This window comes from Manihot esculenta, chromosome 17 (genome assembly GCF_001659605.2).
Source record: "Manihot esculenta cultivar AM560-2 chromosome 17, M.esculenta_v8, whole genome shotgun sequence".
NCBI classification, from domain to species: domain Eukaryota; kingdom Viridiplantae; phylum Streptophyta; class Magnoliopsida; order Malpighiales; family Euphorbiaceae; genus Manihot; species Manihot esculenta.
In genome coordinates this window covers 27239446-27259023 of record NC_035177.2, presented here as the reverse complement: position 1 = coordinate 27259023, position 19578 = coordinate 27239446, and the positions used below count along the sequence as shown (strand labels likewise).

At 36.7% G+C, this 19578-nt stretch overlaps 1 protein-coding gene across 1 annotated transcript; it reads left to right on the top strand.

Annotated features, from left to right (window-relative positions):
- Window positions 1-11433: 11433 nt before the first annotated feature.
- LOC110605447 (eugenol synthase 1) lies at window positions 11434-12878 on the top strand. The gene is made up of 5 exons (XM_021744037.2): window positions 11434-11634; window positions 11713-11847; window positions 11940-12168; window positions 12298-12501; window positions 12592-12878. Exons 1-5 carry the CDS (start codon window positions 11446-11448, stop codon window positions 12789-12791), a joined length of 957 nt encoding a protein of 318 aa, XP_021599729.1. The 5' UTR covers window positions 11434-11445; the 3' UTR covers window positions 12792-12878.
- Window positions 12879-19578: the final 6700 nt, after the last annotated feature.

Here is a 19578-nt window from a genome sequence, read left to right as displayed (position 1 = left end):
GGACAGATGGAAAGCATTGGGGCGACAGGGAGACAATACAAAAAAGAAAGCTTACACGAAAAAGAAAGCTGGAGATTTACAGTAACCCAGCTGAAAAGAAAGACCCAGCTGGTGTAAGAATATCTTGACAGTCTCTTAATCTTCATTTTCCTACCCTCGTTGTTTATTTTAACATTTATTGAATTTTATTACTACTAACTTTTTCTTTGAGATCTGATGAGGTGATGAGGTGAAACTTCAGATCGAAATGCTTGTCTCTGAGTGTAGATTTTAATCTTTTCTGTAAAAGGAAAAAAGAATGAGAAGTATATATATATTTGTTGAAGTTGTGAGATCGGCTGTAAAATCTCAGGTTAGCAAGTTAGAGAGAAAATTAATAAATGAAAAATAGACAAGTTCGGACTAACATTTCAGGTCGGACATAGCCATCCAACTCTGTTGCAGAGCAACGCCCCTCAAGTATCAGAGCAACTTGGAGATAATAGGAAATAATCAAATATCCAGGCAGGTCGAGGTGGAAAAGTTCGGACGCAGTATGTCATCCAGCTCGAAAACAAGGTGAACTGAGATACCCAGATCGGCATGGTCGGCATTAGCCCGTCTGGTTGTCGAAAGAACGACTGATCAAACACCGCTAGTAAGACCGTCAATGGTTTCGCCGGTCGAAGTAGCACAACTGAAAAGAGCTCGGCAAATCCAATAATCACAGTATTATAAGTGAAGGCACGTTGGCTTGAGAAGGAATAACTGGTGGACTTTCACTAAAATCAACAACATCGTTAAGAGATTACACGTGGGAGCCGAACCCATGTGCGAAACTAGATCCGTGCTGGAGATCACGCTCGAGATCGGGGCCCTGTTTGAGGAAAATAACAGAGTAAAGACGTGAGTGGAGATGCTTTCAACAAGAAGTCAAGAATTCCTGACCCACACAGGATGATTAGGTCCCACTGCCAATCAGCAACAACTTTTCTCTTTTCTTCTTCTTCATCATTGTTCGGAAAGAGTGAAAAACAGGGAATCTGTTGCTTTGGGTTCACAATGACAGTGATTTCACGCCTGATGAATGGCGTCAGGACAGCCGGCGCGGGAAGGTGACGATCCTATGTCGTGTCCAATCATGGGTGTCACCGGTGAAGCCCGAAGCCGTGCGTTGTAACAGCAGAGAAAGCTCGGTCACCTCGAGGACGGGGAAGAGAACCCAGCGGATAACCTAGCTGAATAACTAAGTTGAAAAGAAAGACCCAGCTGGTTCAAGAATATTTTGATAGTTTTTAAATAGTTTATTTTAATATTTATTAAATTTTATTATTACTAATCTTTTCTTTGAGATTTAAAGAAGTGAAATTTCAGATGATGAATATCTTTGTTAAAAACTGTGAGATCAACAATACACATATTGTAGAGATTGGATGGGCAGATCTGCTGTGAAGTTCCAGGTAACAGGTTAGAGAAGAGGAGTCCGTGAGGAAAAAGCAGGTCGGATGGTTGAAATAGCAAGAATGGAAGGAGATCGAGCTGCCAAAGACGCGCCGACCTGAGGAGGAAGTTGCTGGTCTGGTCGAATTCCAACGAGTGAGGTCGGCACGGAAATAAACGATGTCGGTGTTGCCGATCTCGTCGCCATCGATCTTGAGATGACCAGCGTCACCAGCGCTCCACGAGCTGGCAAAGACGTGTCGACCTGAGGAGGAAGTCGCGGGTCTGGTCGAGCTCCAACAAGTGAGGTCGGCGTGACCATGTAGCCATGCGACCATGCAGGCCGGCGTCGACATGAATGATGTCGGTGCTGCCGATTTCGTCGTCATGTGGACTACGTGCTTGGGACAGCCCAGTTCAAACCCAGATGGCAGTGGCAATCTTCAACAGCCCACTCGGTGGGGAATATCACGAGAACAGGAGAATGGAGGGGAAACAACCCGCTGGGAGGAGACGAGTTTTTGTTCAGACTAAGACTGGTTGTGTCTTGAGGACGGAAGTGGATCGTGGCGATAATGCACATACAGTGAAAAGAAGGTTGCAAATTGCTCTTAAAGTCCCCACGGAGGAGAGTTGCTTGACTTTTGGGGATATGGTACTGAGTAATGACCTCAGTCCTGTTCATAATGATTCTCCTCTTCTTTTAACACGAAACATTGGAGGACCCACATTTTGAGTGGATTCATTGGCCTCAAGCTTCAATCCCATTCTCAGATGATGAGCTTGAATATATACAAAAACTTAACCCCGGAAGAGATTATGATATGCTGCGAAGGGAGCTTCCTACGATTCGAGAGGTAAGCATCCGTATTTTTCAAATAATAATAATAATAAATAAGCCTTGCGTCAGTATTGTCCTGAATGCCCTCATATCAATGCTTGAGTTTTCTATTATTAAGGAAAGAAGAATTATTATTTCAGTTTTTAAAATTAATAATGTTCAGTTAAAAATAAAATAAAATAAATGAAAAATAATTAATATGTCATGGAGAAAATAAATAAAATTAACTAGCTCAATGGAAAAGTTTTCGCTGCTAGTTAAAATAGCATGAATATTCTAATGAAAGGGATTATGTATTTAAACATATTGCTTTTGTAAAGAAAAATCCTGGAGAAATTTACACATGCAAAAATATTGTTCATTGCATCCCTGAAATTGCATGAGTTAATACTTGCATGCATCTAAAAGATGAAACCGAGTGACATGTGTGACATATTATTTATTGACGGATATTATTGAATTAACAACAAGCATTCTCGTTATATACGCTCTGTGCAAGCTCTTATTTTGCAGAAAAATTCAGAAAAATGAACAAGACCTCAGTTAGGCACAAAACCAGCTGAGATGACGAAGCGACAGTAAGGCCAATGAGCCTGAATCTTGTGCAAAAACCTCAAGAAGGCACAAAAAACTGTCGGCGGGGCCCCGAGGTCACCCCGGAACGGCCGGCGAGGATCTTAAAGATGCCTCCCGGAGCATGAAGACCGGGATCCCCTAGAACTCCCGGGAAAACAAAACAAAAAACTGCCGGCGGGGCCCCGAGGTCAACCCGAAACGGCCGGTGAGGATCTTAAAGATGCCTCCCGGAGCATAAAGACCGGGATCCCCTAGAACTCCCTGGAAAACAAAGAAGACCGGGATCCCCTAGAACTCCCGGGAAAACAAAACAAAAAACTGCCGGCGGGGCCCCGAGGTCACCCCGGAACGGCCGGTGAGGATCTTAAAGATGCCTCCCGGAGCATGAAGATCGGGATCCCCTAGAACTCCCGGGAAAACAAAACAAAAAACTGCCGGCGGGCCCCGAGGTCACCCCGGAACGGCCGGTGAGGATCTTAAAGATGCCTCCCGGAGCATGAAGACCGGGATCCCCTAGAACTCCCGAGAAAACAAAGAAGACCGGGATCCCCTAGAACTCCCGGGAAAACAAAACAAAAAACTGCCGGCGGGGCCCCGAGGTCACCCCGGAACGGCCGGTGAGGATCTTAAAAGACCTCCCAGAGCATGAAGACCGGGATCCCCTAGAACTCCCGGGAAAACAAAGAAGACCGGGATCCCCTAGAACTCCCGGGAAAACAAAATAAAAACGGCAGGTGAGGATCTTAAAAGACCTCCCGGAGCATGAAGACCAGGGTCCCCAAGATCTCCTAGCAAAAGAAGACCTCAATAAGGTCTTGACAAAAGAAGACCTCACTGAGGTCCTAGCAAAAGAAGACCTCAATGAGGTCCTAGCAAAAGAAGACCTCAATGAGGTCTTGACAAAAGAAGACCTCAATAAAAGAAGACCTCACTGAGGTCCTAGCAAAGGAAGACCTCAATAAGGTCTTGACAAGAGAAGACCTCAATGAGGTATTGACAAAGGAAGACCTCAATAAGGTCTTGACAAAAGAAGACCTCACTGAGGTCCTAGCAAAAGAAGACCTCACTGAGGTCCTAGCAAAAGAAGACTTCACTGAGGCAGAAGACCTCAATGAGGCAGAAGACCTCAATGAGGCAGAAGACCTCACTGAGGCAGAAGACCTCAACGAGGCAGAAGACCTCAACGAGGCAGAAGACCTCAATGAGGCAGAAGACCTCACTGAGAGGTAGAAGACCTCAATGAGGCAGAAGACCTCACTGATGCAGAAGACCTCATTGAGAGGTAGAAGACCTCACTGAGGTAGAATACCGGCGAAGATCTCAAAGATCTCCCGGAGCGAAAATGGCCGGAATCCCCAAGATCATCCGGTGCTACAAGCAAAAACAACTCATAAGAACGTAGTTCCGATCTCACATAAAAGATTGGGGCACGGGACCATAAATGAAAAGTTAAACTCCGATCTCCCAAAGGAACTCGAGTCTTCAGGTAGAGAGACTTAGATCTCACACAACAGCCAAAAGTACCAAAGCATCATGCCGATCTCAAGAAAACGAGCGCAGTACTGGTAAACCCAATAGGCAGAACGAATTGAGGCAAGGCGATTCCTAAGCAAACTGCATACCAAAATACAAAGCCAAACAGAGAATCAGGGGTAATCATAAGAGGCACCGACCTCGGGAATTGACCGCTCACACTAAACCAACTCAGCTGGCCTAGAGAAAGGTCCAGGCAACAAAGAGCCCGCAAAACGCTCGAGAGAAGACAACCCATAAATACTCAGGGGCAAAAAACATACACGAGAGTCCAACGCTCAGACAAAAATAATAAAAAGGCAAGAAAGGGATACTTTCGACAAGAGCAGTTCTCAGACCGCACGGTCATGAATAGAGTTTAAAGATTTATCCCCTCACCAGTCATGGAATAACTGCTAAGGAGATAAAGGGGCAATTGATGATCGCTGGATTTCTTCACCCCGGTATAAAGGCCAGGCCCATGAAAACAGTCCATGATCCGAAGGCTTCAATATTCCCCTCGAGATCTAGGGCCGGACTCCGCCTAGACTCCTCAATCAAACCGGCCCAAACCTCTCGGCCCAGTAATCAGGCCCTCACCAGGCTCAACTTCAGCCCTACCATTCAACCCAGCCCGGAAAGGGGAAAATGACCAAGATGCCCCGCTGGTAGGTCCTTCCGCATGCGTATCAGAGGAGAATCATACGTATCAGAGGAGAATTAATGGCCGTTACGCATAGAGTAGGCGCCTGACACATCCGTACATACGGAGCTAGGCGACAGAAGACAGCTAGCATTGTGGCAGAGAGACAGATATATATATCACGGTAGAGGCCACGCAGAAGGGGCTCTCTTCTTCTTCCTTTTCCTTCCTGAACACCATTTTTATTCTTTCTGTAACCCTTGCCTAAATATACTACTCTGAGCCATAAAATCTGACTTGAGCGTCGGAGGGCCTCTGCCGGGGCACACCCGGTAGGCCCCTGACCATTCTTTCTTATTTTACAGGTCCCTTCACCAGGAAGAATATGGAGAGATCCACCAGGGAGCCCAGCAAGAAGGGACCAAGAAGAAAACCAGATCTATCATGGACCAGGAGGAGAAAAAGATTTATCACGGACATACGAATCTAAATAATAGAGACATTATTAGTAGAAATGGTAGAAAAAAGAAGAATCCCTCCACAAACAAAGTTAATTCAAGTTTATACAACTATTATAAACCCTATGTTTTAGATTTCAGAATATCAAAAATTATATAAAAAAATTAAATAATTAAATTATATGTTATATTTACTATTTAATATGATTATATTTAATTTAAAATTTTAAAAAAATATTGTTATATAAAATAAAAGTTTAAAAATTATATTATTAACTTATGAAATATAATTAACTAGATAATCGTAAAATATATAAATATAAATATAAAACTTAATTAATTTTAAAAATAATAATTAAATATTTAATAAAAATAAAATTAATGAAAGTTTTCATTGCTAACAATTTAATTTTATAAATAATGCTAAATTTTTTCGAAAGCAATTATTTAGTTGCTTAAGTAATTTAATGTAAATAAAAATTATTTATTTCAATATTAATTAAATACTATCCTTATTTAGGGACAAAAGGGGGGTGAAATGTTAAAAAAAAAAACAGAAAAAAAAAAAAAAGAAATGCCGCGGAGCTCTATCATCAGCAGTCAGCACTCTCTGTTGGCAGACTGTGTGGGTTCGCTTCTTTGACTCTATCATGTTCTTAGCCATCCATGGGTCTCTGATTTTGCGTTTTCTCAAGGTTGCTTTTGATTTCAGTATGATTTATATGATTGGAGGTCGCCACTCGGTTGTGGTTGCACAAGCTCTGGCTAAAGGGGTCCCTGCTGGGTGCTTTTAGTGGGCGGCACTGGTGTTCCCTCATCCCTTTGGGAAGCCGGATCTCCATTTTCTTTGAGTTGAATACCCTTATTTTAGCCCTAGGGTTGTGATGAACTGAGATTAATGGGTCTATGGATGTGAACACTTTGACTGTTGTTTGATTTAATGGATATAATTGGTTTTATAGGAGTGAATACCTTTTGTAATTTTATATGGATTAAGCGGAAAAAAAACCTGCAAAATATAAAAAAATAGTTAAGGACTTATTAAAGATTTTTTGATGGAAATCTTGTGTCGTTTAAATTAAAAGTTTTAAAAATGATGCTCTCCTTTGAAAGAGATTCCAACAAAAATATATAAAAAAAAAAAGCAAAAAACAAGAAAAAGAAAGGAGGGAGCGAGCTGCGCTTTACCTTTTAGGAGCCAAGTCAATGTATATACACCAATTAATCATTCTTTTCGGTGTATATCCAACGGCGTAATAACAATAGGCGATTGACTAAGCCTATATCTCGTCTACTACCTTATCTATTACTGATATCACATCAATTTATTTTACATATATATGTATTTATGAGTTCGACGATGTATTGAAGGGACGAACAATGCATAAAAAGTTGACATCCTATTCTAATATCGTCAGATCTGACTCGACTCACTTTATCAGTATTGAGGTAATTCTTCTACAGTCATTTATAATTTATTGGACTTGCGTTTAAAATTTTAATAGGATAAATTTTTTATTTTAATTTTTATATTTTTATAAATCAAGATATCGTAATTTTAACGAATTCTATTATTTATGTATTACTAAACGTTGGGTCTATGGCAAGAGCGAGGGCCTCTGTTTTGAGATGGAATGCTGGGACTGGCCGCTAAAATCTCATTCTTGTAATGAATTGGTAACTAAGATCTCAAAACTGTTATTTAATATATGTGTTACGGAAAACTAACTAATTTCCAGAGATGGATCTAGGGTGGGCAAGAGGTTATGAATCTCCTGAAAATTTTTAGATTTTATAGGGGTATTTAGATAATTTTATATATAGTAAAAAATTAATATTAAATTTTTATTTGTTTAAAATTTTATTAATTAATTTTTATTATAAAGTCACTTAATTAAAATATTTTAAATTTTATAAATTAATTTATTTTAATTTTTTTATTAAATAAATCATCATTCGCATTTAATATTATTTAATTCATTTAATTTTAATTGTTTATTTTATTTTATCCCTTTTATTTTTTATTTTTTCTAATTAAAAATTTTATTTTCTTTAAAATTTTATCTTCAATATGTAAATTTTTTTAAAAAATTATTCACTCATTAAATAATTTAATTTAATACACTATTTTAATTATTAAGAAGTAATTATCTCACCTAATTAGTTTCTAATCTATTTATATAATTAAAATTATTTATTAAATTATCTAAATTTAGAAAAATCAATTTTAAATTTTATAAATAAAAATATTTTAAAAATAATATTTTATTAATTAATGAGTTTCATAGACTATTTAAATTTAAAAAATAATTTAATTTTAAATATATAAATTTAATGAATAATAGATTAGATAATTTAAATATAAATTAAATATTATTTTGTAAATAATATATTAGATTATTTAAATAAAAAAAAATAAAAAAATTATTTCGATAACTAATGAATTAGATAATTTAGTAAAAAAATAAATTTTATAGTAAATATTATATTAAATAATTAAAAGTTAATAGATTAGTTTTTATGAGATTGCATATCATAATCATATTAGAAAGAATTTTTTTTTATAATAAAATATTATTAAAAATTAATTTTATAATAGAATAAGAGATAAATTATTTATCAGTTTATTTTTTACTTATATTAAAAGATATATTTATAAACATTAAAAATAAAGGTATTATTAATATATTTTAATTAATAAAAATTAAAAAATTATAATTTAATTATAATATTTTATTAAATTTTTATAAATTTTCAATATATATTTATTTTACATATTTATTTTTATAAATCTTTTTCTCTTCCTGGTCCATGATAGATCTGGTTTTCTTCTGGGTCCCTTCTTGCTGGGCTCCCTGGTGAATCTCTCCATGTTCTTCTCGATGTTGGGACCTGTAAAATAAGAAAGAATGGTCAGGGGCCTACCGGGTGTGCCCCGGCAGAGGCCCTCCGACGCTCAAGTCAGATTTTATGGCTCAGGGTAGTATATTCATGCAAGAGTTGCAAAAAGAATAAAAATGGTATATAGGAAGGAGAAGGAAGAAGAAGAGAGTCCCCTCTGCGTGGCCTCTACCGTGATATATATATCTGTCTCTTTGCCACAATGCTAGCTGTCTTCTGTTGCCTAGCTCCGTATGTACGGGTGTGTCAGGCGCCTGCTCCATGCGTAACGGCCATTAATTCTCCTCTGATACGTATGATTCTCCTCTGATACGCATGCGGAAGGACCTACCAGCGGGGCATCTTGGTCATTTTTCCCTTTCCGGGCTGGGTTGAATGGTAGGGCTGAAGTTGAGCCTGGTGAGGGCCTGATTACTGGGCCGAGAGGTTTGGGCCGGTTTGATTGAGGAGTCTAGGCGGAGTCCGGCCCTGTGACTGAGCAGGCTGGACCTGGCTCTCGAGGGGAATATTGAAGTTTTCGGATCATGAACTGTTTTCATAGGTCTGTCCTTTATACCGGGGTGAAAAAATCCAGCGATCATTATATTTTATATAATTATTCATTAAAATTGAATCCCGCAACAAAATTTTTCGATTTGTCACCTCTAATTACTCTATATGATATTCAGCAGCTTACTTGAATTTAATTTCCACATTGCGATAGGCAAAATAAAATTAATATATATGAAGTTGGTATAAAATTATTAAATAATTTAAATTAATTATTTTAAATTAATAAAAAATAAATTTAAAAATTATTTAATTTAATTTTAATTGAATATATATTGATTTTAAACTCCCATTAAAACATTCACGTGCTTTTAAAAAGTCAATTAAAATATTCCCATCAATTTTAACTTTGAAAATTATGTGATATCTAAACTACTATCATTTTTTAATATTAAAAGTAATTTTAAAAAAAATAATATATCCTAAATTCTATATATTAAATTTATATAAATTTTTTTAATATATAATTACTGACATTACGAGAACCACTGGTCTTAATATTTGAAATTAAATTTTATTTAATAGTTAGAAATTTCGGTCAGATTCTAAATAACATGTGTAGATTATATAAATTGATCAAATTACTATGATTTTATCAAATGATGTGTTCGAACTCTAACCGTATGTGCACATTTGTCTGCTTTAAGAAAAAAATTTTCAAAATTCTCGCGTGAACAAATGAGCCGCGTGATTAATATCAATTCGGCAGCTTGCGCCAACATTGAAAGAGACCGCCTTTGTCCCGTCCCAAAGCAACTGGAATTTCATCCCACATCAAAAGATTATTAAATTAGATTCTTTATCACGTGGGTTTAAAGAAAGACAGGTCCCTTCTAAATAAAATTACATTTTGATCCATCATTTTTAATTAAAATTTAAAAATAATTTTATTATTTTAAAAAATGACTTGATGAATTTGTAAATTAGGATTCCACGACATAAATGATCGTAGTAGACGAAAGATTTTGGCTTGATTAGTTTAACAAAATGCTCAATATTTAATTTAAATATAAAAACAAATTACAAATTAAGACCTCTTCTTGTAAAATTTCTGAAGAAAAATCATAAGAGAAAAAGACAAAAATTATTAAATAGAAAAACGTGCTGCCTAAAACTTTACAAGTAAACAAAATGTCAGCCACAATTAAAGATGGGTCAGTTTGGCCAGTTTTGATTTGAAAAGATTGATTTCCGATTTTTCGTAGATGCAAAGGACGGATTATAATTTTTTCGTTAACCTATTCATCTTGTCGGTTGATATTATTGATTTTTGATTTTTTATTATTCAAAATAGATATAAATTTCAAGTATAATTGATAAGTAATATAAGAAAAGATAATCTTTTTATTTTTCATCATAATAGTGAATATTATTAAATAGATAAATAGAGATACACAAATTTAAAATTTTACCTGCCTGTTTTGATTCAAAAAAAAAATTTTACCTGCTTTAAAGTAAAACCAATCTAAGTTATCATTGTAATTTATAATTTTTTATTTGTTAAATGATTTGATTTATATATGTATAAAATATAATAAATATAATATAATATCACAAATTAATTTAAATTGATTCAAATAACAGTAAATTAAAAAAATAATAAAATATATGTAATATAATTAGTACGAATTATTAAATAATTTTAATTAATTATGTTAAATTAAATAAAAATAAATTTAAAAATTATTTGAATTAGTTTAAATTTAATTATATTCAAATATCTTATAATTTTATGTATTTTTCAAATAAAAATTTAAAGTAAATTTTGTAAAAAAAAATTGTCATACATTATTAAATTTTAATGTTGTGAAATTAAATATTTAATTAAAAATAAAAATTCTTGTAAAAAAGTGATATGTATTTTTTTTTTTTTAAAAGAGAGTTTGAGATTGATAATGAAAAATGATTCTGTATTTTTTGTCATTAGCAAAATGTAATTTTTCTATTAATTTCATTACATTTAAATGATAAGGCGTTAAATATTTAATTTAAAATAATATTTAATTATAATATGATTTTTATTTGAAATTTTATTTAAAAAAAAAGTGGGTCCAATTTATGCTGGTAAGATGCCAAACAAAGAATAAATGCAAAAGGGGTAAAGGGTTTTCACCTGTACTTATCTTTTTTTTTTTATTACACTTTTTAATTTTTATTTCAGTAGGATTTATTTTGATAATTAAAAAATATTTATAATTATTTATTTAATATCACATTGTCTTTGAGTATCAATATAAAAGTATCATTTGACTAATGATTTAAGGATATAGATATCTAGCTTTTATTTAAATACTTAAATAAAATCATGGGACACTTTTTTTAAATAATTTTTTAGAAATTAATAATATTTAAATATGTTAAATAAAAAAACTTTTATTTGTAGTTTTTGTATTTATAATAAATTTTGGGTATTATTTTATTTTTATATATTAAAATTAAAAAATATGTAAGTTAAAATTTTTCAATTTCTTGATGGGTATTTTCCTAGTATAAATATATATGCAAGAGAAGAAGCATTAGAAGAAAAGTAGAGGTAACATATACAAATGGAGAACGAGGTGAGTAAGATCTTAATCTTGGGCGGAACTGGTTATATTGGCAAATATTTGGTGAAGGCAAGCGTCTTGTTGGGCCATAAAACTTATGTCTATGGTCGCCCTATCACCTCAATAACTCCTCCACCCAAGCTACAACTCCACAGGGACTTCCAGTCCATGGGAGTCACCATTGTTCATGTAAGAGCTCTCTCTCTCTTTCTCTACATTCTCTGGAAGCCACAACTAATATATTATATTCATGTTGAAATTTAACAGGGTGAATTGAACGAGCATGAAAAAATTGTTGCCCTACTTCGCCAAGTAGATGTAGTGATCTCAGCTCTAGCTTACCCTCAGGTTCTTGACCAACTCAAGATTATAGATGCCATCAAAGTTGCTGGAAATATCAAGGTATTTATCCATTTAATCATTCGCTTGATAAACAAAACTTTCTTTAATCATCTTTTCTTTTTTTCTTATATATAAACATATATCGATCTCAGAGGTTCTTCCCGTCGGATTTTGGGATTGAAGAGGATAGAGTGACTCCTTTACCACCATTTGAAGCTTTTCTTGAGAAGAAGAGAAAAATAAGAAGGACCATAGAAGCAGCTGGGATTCCCTTCACGTTTGTTTCTGCAAATTGCTTTGGTTCTTACTTTGTCAATTACTTGCTTCGTCCACGTGAGAAGAGACATGATGTTGATGTCTATGGCAGCGGTGAAGCAAAGAGTATGTATTATTTTTCCTTGCTGATCCTTGCAAGAGAAGCCCTTAATTTACAGAGATTACTGTAGACATAATTTGGGTTTAGGTAAAAATTGAGCGATTAATTAATATGCATGCATGCATGTTCATCAGCTGTTCTAAACTATGAGGAAGATATCGCAATTTACACCATCAAAGCAGCGGATGACCCAAGAACTCTGAACCGAGTTGTAATCTATAGGCCAGAGAAAAACATCATATCTCAGCTTGAACTCATTTCTCTGTGGGAGAAGAAAACTGGTCAGTCTTTGAATAGAGTTCATATCCCAGAGAAACAAATTGTGGAGCTGTCCGAGAGTAAGAGATACTATAATTCCCTAAATTTCAAAGAATTAATTACTCTTTCAACGTATATTTTTGTTGTTTACTAATTAATTGATGCTGCAGCCCTACCCGACCCACACAAAATTCCAGTGGCTATTATTCACAGCTTGTTTGTCAAAGGTGATATGATGAGCTATGAACTAGATAAGGATGATCTTGAGGCTTCAAAGCTCTATCCAGACTTTGAATACACTACTGTCGATCGGCTTCTTGATATTTTCCTTGTTAATCCTCCAGAGATTCCATTTGCCGCATTTGAATAAGCAAGGTTTCAGCTTTCAGTATTATTTTCTTCTTATTTGTAATACTCAATTTAAATCTATAATAATTAAGAATAATTTAAATTTTAATCACTTCAAAAATTTGCATGATGTATGAATTATAAGAGTTGAGCCAATAACCTGTTGCATCCAAATGAAAATTTGATTAAATCAAAAGTTATGTTTTTGTACTTTTTTTTTTTTAAATGACTATTTTTTTTTAAAATATGATATTTTTTTGTTGAAATAACAAGAAAACTTCATTAATTTATAGAGAACAAAGAAACAATGTGAGAAGGAGGGACATCAATCCAAACTCCTTGACCTGACTCAGAATGAGACGATGTTGCTAGAACATGAGCGACATTATTCGCAGATCTATGAACAAAAACACACTTTGCTTCCTCATAACTAGATAGAAGCAGTTTATAATCTTGAACCAAAAGACCAAAAGACGATAAATCATCCAACAAAGCACAATTAACTGACATCACAAGTACCTGAGCATCCAATTCGAAAAGAACTCGATCCCATCTACACTCTTTAATACAGCTCAATACTTCCCGAAATGCTATAGTTTCAGCACACTTTGCATCCATCTGGCTATAAAAAGAGCATGCTCTAGCAGCCACAAAACTCCCATCATCCTTCCGGATGACACAACCGAAACCTATCGAACCTCGTTGCAAGCTTAAAGAGGCGTCCATGTTCGCCTTGATCCAACCGTGCGGTGGAGGAGACCAGACCGAGCGAGCCGGATGGACAGTGGTGCTTACTGAGGAAACAACCCGGGCTGCTTTCCATTGCTGCAAAAAATTCAGAGTCATGAAGAACACACCACTCGCAGTCTGACCCTGACCCTTTCATGCAATATTGTTCCTATTTTGCCACAAAGCCCATAAGATCATTAGCATAAATGAGGCATTTTCCACATAAGCAGAATAGAAGACTAAAAAAACCACTCATTTAAAGAAGATGCAGAAGGCGCAAGCCAACCCAACGGCGAGGTTAACCAGCAGCTGCGGGCAAAAGAACACTGAATCAGAATATACAAGACATTCTTTTAATGGTGAGAATTTTATTAATATTTTTATATATAAATTTATTAATATATTTTATTTTTTAAATTAAAATTAAATAATAAAAAATATTCTAAAAAATATTTTTTATAAAAATTATTTTTTAAATATAAATTAACCGTAAATAAATTTTTAACAATTAAATATTTTTATAAAATAAATTTATGCATTTTACTATTGGGCTAAATCTCGATTGCATTGAGTTTACGAATTTAAAAGATTGTTTTATTATTTAAAAAAAAAAGCTTAATGAATACCAATTAGGAATTTACATAATAAATGACCCTAGTGGATGAAAGATTTTGGCTCCATTAATTTAAAAAATCTTGAACTATTAATTTAATCATAAAACAAAATCACAACTGTAACAGCCCGGAAACCGATACCCCTCTGTAACGGCCCGAACCGCCACCGGCGCTAGAATCCAGATCGGTTTAAGGCCGCCGGGACCCGTAGCAAGCCAAACATACCTCCTATCACCTGGTCAAATCCCATACATGATCAAAAGCTTAACATAAAAACTTAAACATCTGATATATATCCCGAGCCTGACCTGTATGCAACATATCTGAAAACATAAAGAACCCCCTACTAGAGCCCTCAACAAAACTCTAGCTGGGTTAACATAACATACATCAAGCTGGGATCACATCCAAAGAACTAGAACCTAACCTGTGCATGCATCAGACCACAAACATAAGACCTCCACTAGGGTCCTCATCAAACTCTAAAGTGGTAAACAACACATGCCACAAGTTCAGTTCAACACAACTCAACATTAAAACTTTACATAACATACATCATGTATTAACCAGGGACTAACCAAGTCTTAGGGCCAAGCACAGTACTAATCCATAAACATAACTTCACTTAACTTTATATTACATCCTCTTATAAAACATTATATCCAAGTATAATACATGTCCACACTAAAAGTACTAATCTAATACTATTACATAAGCAAAACCTTTACTCTTGACGTCTTCCTGTCCTACCACTGACCTGCAAAACTGGGGTTAGGGGAGAGGGGTGATGTAACGACCCGAAAATCGGACCGCTACCGGCGCTAGGATCCAGATCGGCTTAAGGCCGCCGGGACCCGTAGCAAGCCTGACATGTAACCTGTAAACCTGTTTAATCCCATACATGATCAACAATCATACATAAAAATTAAAACTTTCCTTTTCATCATACACCATACTCAACCTGTGCATGCACTAAACATAGCATAACTTAAACATTAATCCCTCAGTGGGATCTCATCATTTGCCCTAATGGGCGATACATCAGAAGTTGAGTTGGAAAAACATAAACATCAATAGACATCAAGATCATGTATATAACAAAAGGGATTACAATAGACTATGGTCAAGCACACTTCTAAACCTTAATACCATCATTGTACAATTGTCATGTCCACAATCTAACTTATTACATAAACATACTTCAAAACTCTGGCTAACCTCCTGGTCTACCCTGTACCTGCACATCTGGGGTTAGGGGAGAGGGGTGAGCTACAAAGCCCAGTGAGCAGAATAGTAAAACATTTAAAAACATATGATAACATGAAATGCATCACATCACAGCTAAACACATCAAGGATGAATTTGTCACCAATAGTCCCCTACATGGACCAACTGTGCCAGGGGCGTAGAATGGGCCTCACTGGTCTTTCTCTTACATAACATAACATAACATGGTCCAACTGTGCCAGGGGCGTAGAATGGGCCTCACTGGTCTTTCTCTTACATAACATAACATAACATGGTCCAACTGTGCCAGGGGCGTAGAATGGGCCTCACTGGTCTTCCGTACCGTATCATAATCATCATAGTATAGGGGGACTAATGGATCATTCAACATCCATCCACATCATCAAACATAATATGCAATGCAACATATTCGTGAGTCTAATGCAACACCCTATTATCTCATGGCATTCATGATGCGTGAATCATGCTAAACTGATTTATTTATTTAAAAGCATAAGAGTTATTCCACTCACCTCTGGCTAGCTCTGACGCTAACTGAAGCAGCTGACTCACTGCTGGGGTCCTCGGTTCCTCGGGTCCAAACCTACACAGGTGGACTCAAATGAGGGACCAACATACTAGAACATAACTCTAAAAACATCCCCCAAAAACCCCCTAAAACATCACAAAACATCCATGCAAAACATGCAAAGGAAGGCTGGACAGGGCAGGTTCGGCGGCACCTTCGGCGGCCGAAAGTCCCTCCAGAGCCGAAAGTCAGGCACTTTCGGCGGCACCTTCGGCGGCCGAAAGTCCCAGACAGAGACGAAAGTCTCTTTTCGGGGGCAAGCTTCGGCAGCCGAAAGGCCTGCCTCCACAGCCATGTTCGGCGGCCGAAAGTGCCTTCGGCTGCCGAACCTGGTTTCTGCCAAAGGGCGGAAACTTGGCTCCTTTATGCACATTTGCCTCCCAACTCTTCCAACATGCATATAACTCATTCAAATCATGCAAATATACATACATTGGCTCCTAGGGGCTTCAAACTAACTTAAACCCCAACTACAACACACAACAACAACACAATCCAACCTACATTGCTCAAAACATAACATTAACTCAAAAACCTAACTATGAGCTAAACATGCATTCTACCCCATAAAACAACTTAAAACTTACTTAAAACATACAATGAGCTTAAGATCGGCTCTTACCTCTTGAAGATCGAGAGAGAGACGTCCTAAACTCGAAGGTGGGAAATTTTGAGTTCTTGAACCTCAAAGCTCCAAAACTTGCTAAAAACTCGAAAATCTTCAAGACAAGATGAAAACTAGTGAAAAACTTGAAAGATTTGAAGGAAAGAACTCAAGGATGGTGAGGAATGGCGGAAGGACTCACCTTGGCCGAAAATGGGGAAAAGCTCGCCCGTTTTCGGCTAAGGGACCCTTTTATAGTGGCTGGTCAGGCCACGTTCGGGGGCCGAAAGTGCCTCCGCATGCATGCCATGTTCGGCGGCCGAACTTGAGTTTCGGCGGCCGAACCTAGACTTCCCCCACTCATGCTTTCGGGGGCCTAACGTGCCTCCAAAACGCATGCATGTTCGGCGGCCGAACTTGACTTTCGGCGGCCGAACCTGGGTTTTCCTCCAAGGACTTTTTTATTCAAAAACTCATTTCCTTTTCATTCAAAATCATCAAAAACATTAAAACATTTCATGAAAACATGGTTTTACCCTTCTAGAGGCTTCCGACATCCGAGATTCCACCGGACAGTAGGAATTCCGATACCGGAGTCTAGCCGGGTATTACAGGTGAGCTAAAAAGCCCAATGAGTAGAAACAAAGAAAACAGTTCATTAATTACATGCTTTCATGGAATGCGTCACAGCACAAACAAATCATATCACGGATTGGACCTAACCCCAAAACATCCCTTCCAGTCTCAGTATGCCCGGCCCGGCCGGGTCTCACAACCTTCGTATGCCTGGCCCGGCCAGGTCTTACAACAACTGTATATGTATGCCTGGCCCGGCCAGGTCTCACAACATCTCTAGGGCTAGTGGGGTCATCCTTGGTCCAATCTCCATCAACAGTAAATAATGCAATGCTTCATATTCGTGTAACTAGTGCAATCAACCTATTACATATAAACATGATGCATGAGCATGCTTTAGGCATTTGATTTCATAAAATAAAAGATTAAGTTTAGTTCTACTCACCTCTGGCAGACGCTGGACCGACTCTGCAACTGCTAACGCTGATGGCCTCCTCGATCCCTCGGGTCCGATCCTACACAGGTGGACTCGAATGAGGTGCCAACACACTCTAAACTACTCCTAAACAACTCCCCAAAAACCCCCTAAAACATCACTTAAACATGCATAGAAAACAACCTTGAAAAGGCTGGACAGGGCACTTTCGACGGCACCTTCGGCGGCCGAACCCTCCCTCCAGAGACGAAACTCGGGCACTTTCGGCGGCACCTTCGGCGGCCGAAAGTCCCACTCCAGAGACGAAAGTCAGGCACTTTCGGCGGCCGAATCCTTCCTTCGGCGGCCGAAAGTCTGCTTTCAAGCCAAAACTCAGCTTTCGGGGGCAAGGTTAGGCGGCCAAACCATGCATCCACAGACAGGTTCGGCGGCCGAAGCCACTTTCGGCGGCCGAACCTGAGTTCTTCCCAGAAGGGCAGAACTCAGCTTCTCATGCATTCAAGCCTCCCAAACCTTCCAAACACCCCAAAACAAGCACCCAACCTTACCAAAACATGCATAAACCTTAAACCATGCATAAAGGAGCTTAACAACTAGATTAAACTCCAAAAACAACATTAAAACATACCTAGATAGTTTATGACCCACATAGGCCAAAACCATCAAAACAACTCAAATCCTCACATACTCTTTCCCAATCATGCATACTCACTCCCACAAGCATAAAGGAGCATAAACTAACATAAACTCCTCAACACAAACATCACATAACATACATTGGGCATAAAAACCCACATAAATCCTAACATACATATCTACCCATACTCAACCATTAAAACCTTCATAAAACTTCAAAAGACACTAGGAAAGCAAAGATCTACACTTACCTCTTGAAGATCGAGGGTTGCGTGATCTCTAACTCGGAGGTGTGGAGAATCCAAGCTCCAAAAGCTCCAAGCTCCCAAAACTTCGATCTAAGCTTTAAAACTCTTCAAAACAACCATGGAGCTCATGAAAACATGGAGGAGATGAAGAAAAACGTGAAAACGGCCAAGGGAGGACAAAAACTCACCTGAGCTCGAGAATGGGGAGAAAAATCGCCCATTTCTGATCTGAGGGCCCTTTATAGGTGGCCTGGTCGAAGACCTTCGGCAGCCTAACGTGCCCCCTAAACTCATGCATGTTCGGCGGCCGAACTTGAGGTTCGGCGGCCGAACCTTGGCTCGTTCAAACAAGACTTTCGGAGGCCAAAGGCGCTCCCGAAGCCTTTCCATGTTCGGCGGCCGAACTTCACTTTCGGCGGCCGAACCTGACAAATGCCTCATTGGTCTTTTCTTTTCAAAACTCAATTCCTTTTTCGTTTAAAACCATAAAATCAGTAAAAACATTTTAGAAACACATTTTACCCCTCTAGAAGCCTCTGGCATCTTCAGAATTTCATATTCCAATGGAGATTCCGCCGGAAGGCTGGGATTCCGATGCCGGAATCTAGCCGAGTATTACAACAACTAATGGGGTAAAACCTTCCCCTTGCAAATTTTTTCAAGTAAAATTATTAGGAGAAAAATACAAAAGAAAATATTAACCAAAAAAAAAAAATTTAATGCAAAAATATTTCAAGAAAGGTACAGTAAAGAGATAAAGTCCGTATATATAAGGAACAAATGAGAGCCACAATTGAACTTGGGGCATGTAGACTAGGGTTTCTCTCAGAAAATATTTTTAATTATTTTTTATATCTTTAGCATTAAAAATATTCAGAAAAATTATTATTTTTTATTTAAAGAAAAAATCAAATAAGGTATTAAGATTTTAATATATAAATTTATTAATATATATATATTTTTTAAAAAAATTAAAGTTAAATAATAAAAAACAAATTATTTTATATAAAATATTTTTCATAAATAATATTTTCTTTTTTTTGAAATCAAAATAATATTTTCAAATAGAAATTATTTTAAGTAGACGATGTAACCTTAATCTTAAATTGATTTGAAAATATCAGCTTCAGTTTGTTGAAAGATTGAATTT

Bases quoted from the DNA above. Each gene is read 5' to 3' on its own strand.
- LOC110605447 (XM_021744037.2), top strand. From the start codon at position 11,446: ATGGAGAACGAGGTGAGTAAGATCTTAATCTTGGGCGGAACTGGTTAT. The intron at 12,169-12,297 runs GTATGTATTATT...CATGTTCATCAG, and splicing joins TGGCAGCGGTGAAGCAAAGA to CTGTTCTAAACTATGAGGAA. The intron at 12,502-12,591 runs GTAAGAGATACT...TTGATGCTGCAG, and splicing joins AATTGTGGAGCTGTCCGAGA to CCCTACCCGACCCACACAAA.